The sequence below is a fragment of the Euphorbia lathyris genome, chromosome 5, assembly GCF_963576675.1.
Source record: "Euphorbia lathyris chromosome 5, ddEupLath1.1, whole genome shotgun sequence".
Taxonomy (NCBI): domain Eukaryota; kingdom Viridiplantae; phylum Streptophyta; class Magnoliopsida; order Malpighiales; family Euphorbiaceae; genus Euphorbia; species Euphorbia lathyris.
The window spans coordinates 62,009,482-62,012,406 of NC_088914.1; the positions used below are offsets into that span (position 1 = coordinate 62,009,482).

Sequence of the window (2,925 nt, forward strand, 5' to 3'; positions counted from 1 at the left end):
CCACATTAAAGTTTACGCGTAAATGACCCTTAAACGCTCCATTGACTTGCTACTTTATTAGACTCCAAATTCAATCACACAAAACCCCAGTAAATGCTCCATCCTTCCAAGTCTACTATTGATTGTGAAATTTCCGATATGACTTCAATTTTTATGGAAAAAACGTACCCAAACGTCTCCATTTTATTCAATTCCTGGAAAGAAAGAAAAAAATTGACATCCTTTTCATCTTCTCCTATCAAATTCTACACAATCGGTCTCTATTTTCCAGGACTTGATTCTTCATTCTCTATACTTTTAAAATGGGCCATGGTCCTTTAAAAGTGGAAATAGCACAACACAAGTTGTATGATTTGTGTGTTAAAGATTGTAAGCCAGCTTTGAATCATGATTTGAAATGCAATGGTGCTTGTTTCAAAATCTTCCCTAATCTTTGTAAGACTCAAGATTGTCTTCCTGCAATTCCTCCGGTTCCGTTAGTTCTGCCTGTTCATCCGGTTACTGAAATCGGAAACATGAAGCAAAGCAATATGATTGCAACAAGTATGATTATCATTGCTTCTTTAGTTGCTGCTGCAATTTTTGTTTGCAGTTTCTGCTGTTTCCTGAGATTTCACTATCTTAGACAGAGGAGAAGGGAAAGAATCTCACCGGTTTTCTTTGGTACTCAAGTGGATTTTGTTGATGAAGATCAAGGGACAGGGACAGGGACAGGGACAGGAATGGAGCATCACATATGGTTCATAAACAGTGTAGGTCTTCAACAATCTGCTATTGATTTGATTGCTGTTTTTAAGTATAAGAAAGATGAATTGATGACAGAAGGAACTGAGTGCTCTGTGTGTCTCAATGAATTTCAAGAAGATGATACTCTTAAACTCTTGCCTAAATGTAGTCATGCTTTTCACATCCCTTGTATTGATACTTGGCTAAGGTCACACAAGAATTGCCCTCTTTGTCGGGCTCCGATTGTATCCGATAATTTTGATGCTGAGATTGGTGTATTATCGGCAGATTTGAGTGAATTTCAGATGGAGAATTCTAATGTTAGCAATGGAGAAGAGGAAACTAGTGAAGCAAGGAATGAAAATAGACGGACAGAAGATGCAGAAGCGCAGACTCTAAGGAGATCTGTGTCCCTTGATTCGTCGTCAGCTATGGAAATTCATAAGGCTTTCGATGCTCAATCTGAAAATGAAACGTTGCGAATCAAGCATTCGAAATCGAAGAATGTAAGCAGGAGGTCGAGAAATGGGAGTTTAAGTTTTCGCAAACTGATGAGAAGTTCATCGATAGGGCCTATTCCCACTGAAAAATTATCCAGAGATAGCAGAAGCCTTGACTCGAGCTCGATCGTTCTTCCATTGTGAGCTCGATCCGCGAGGTAAGTTAAGTGAAATGAAAATGCAATAAAGGATCAAGAGCCTGCTGCATATACGTATGGATAATAAGATTCTTGATCAAGAATGAATGTGGATTTTGTTACAAGTAAAATAGTTTAAAACCTAGAGCTGTAATTATTTATAGAATTATCTAGGCGTTTTTTCGGGTGAATTAGAGCGCACAAAATGCTCATGGTTTACACTATTTATGAATGTGATATGTTTTTTTATAAAATAAAATACTTTAAAGTTATGATGCAAAAGCATTTTTATTTTATTTCTTAAATTACATTTAGATATTAACAAAATAAATATCCAACAAAAACTCCCCTAGGTTGAGAGTTGTTTCTTCTCTTTCTCTCCTTGGTCGAAAGCCACTTTTTCCAGCCACCCTTAATTAATAGTTGCGCCTGATCACGTTAGTTCCGGCATCCTTCATCTTACTTTTAAGCGTCTCCGAAATCTTGATGCACATAATACACTTGTATCTAATGCCTCTCCTCATACAATAAACCTCTACGTCTCTGCCCTAAAGACCTTCATAACGCTCATATTTTCATCCATTTGATTGCTTTTTCATCTAAAGCATTGAAGACCCTCATTGTTTATAGAAGCTCGAGAAACTGTGATAAAGTTTTAAAGAGTCTTTTAATTCTCAACACTAAAACTTCCATTTCCGAGATCCAAAGCTCATTCTTGCAGTAATTTAAGAAAGTTGCATATTGATGCTTGTATACGAAGAGAGAGAAAGAAGAGATGAAGTTTATATATTGAAATTAGAAGTAAGGGATAGGTAACTAGGGAGAGAGAAGTTAACATGTTGAATTGGGAGTTCTAAAGCTAGATGAATGGTCATAGTGGTCGTACTATGAAAATATAAAAGTTTAGTAACTTTTATGTTATATTTTGAAGTTAAGTAGTAATGTTGTGAAAATGGATGAAGTCGGGGGTGGAACAAGGGGAGTTGGGGTAGGCTCAAGTCCCGGTAGGCCGGCAGAGAATTGAGAAAAAAAAAATTTAGTAATGGTGTCTGATAATATTTTGGGAAGAATTATATTGACTCTATGTAGTATTATTTCAATGTTTTTTTTCAGTAAGGCTGGCAAGTGAAGCATCAAACATCCCGACTAGGTCGGCACCCTCTAGCAAACACAAGCTCAGTACCAATATTATTAAAAGGAAAAAGAAAAAAACACAAATAAAGACAAAGTATCCAAACTCAAGTGAATCGGTATACAATACGACCCCAAAAGTTACACAAAAAAGCGGGAAGACAAAAGGCGGGTATGAAACCCCACCATTCCAAACTGGAAGCTATTCTACCATAATTAGTTAGAGTGTCTGCTACTTGGTTTCCTTCCCTATAGATATGGGAGACGACAAAGGTCATAGAGTCGAGGCATTGAAGACATTGAAGCCATTCTTGACGAACAATCCACGGGACCGAGAGCGAGCGGAGGCGTAGCAGCTGCACCACGTATGTGGAATCGCTTTCGAGCCAAAGGTTTCTCCAACCTTTATCAAAAGCAGTTTTAATCGCAAA

The 2,925-nt window shown here is 37.5% G+C and overlaps 1 protein-coding gene across 1 annotated transcript; it reads left to right on the plus strand.

The window, feature by feature from the left end:
• On the plus strand, positions 1-1,635 carry LOC136231224 (E3 ubiquitin-protein ligase RING1-like). The gene has a single exon (XM_066020539.1). It carries the CDS (start codon positions 303-305, stop codon positions 1,368-1,370), a length of 1,068 nt encoding a protein of 355 aa, XP_065876611.1. The 5' UTR covers positions 1-302; the 3' UTR covers positions 1,371-1,635.
• Positions 1,636-2,925: the final 1,290 nt, after the last annotated feature.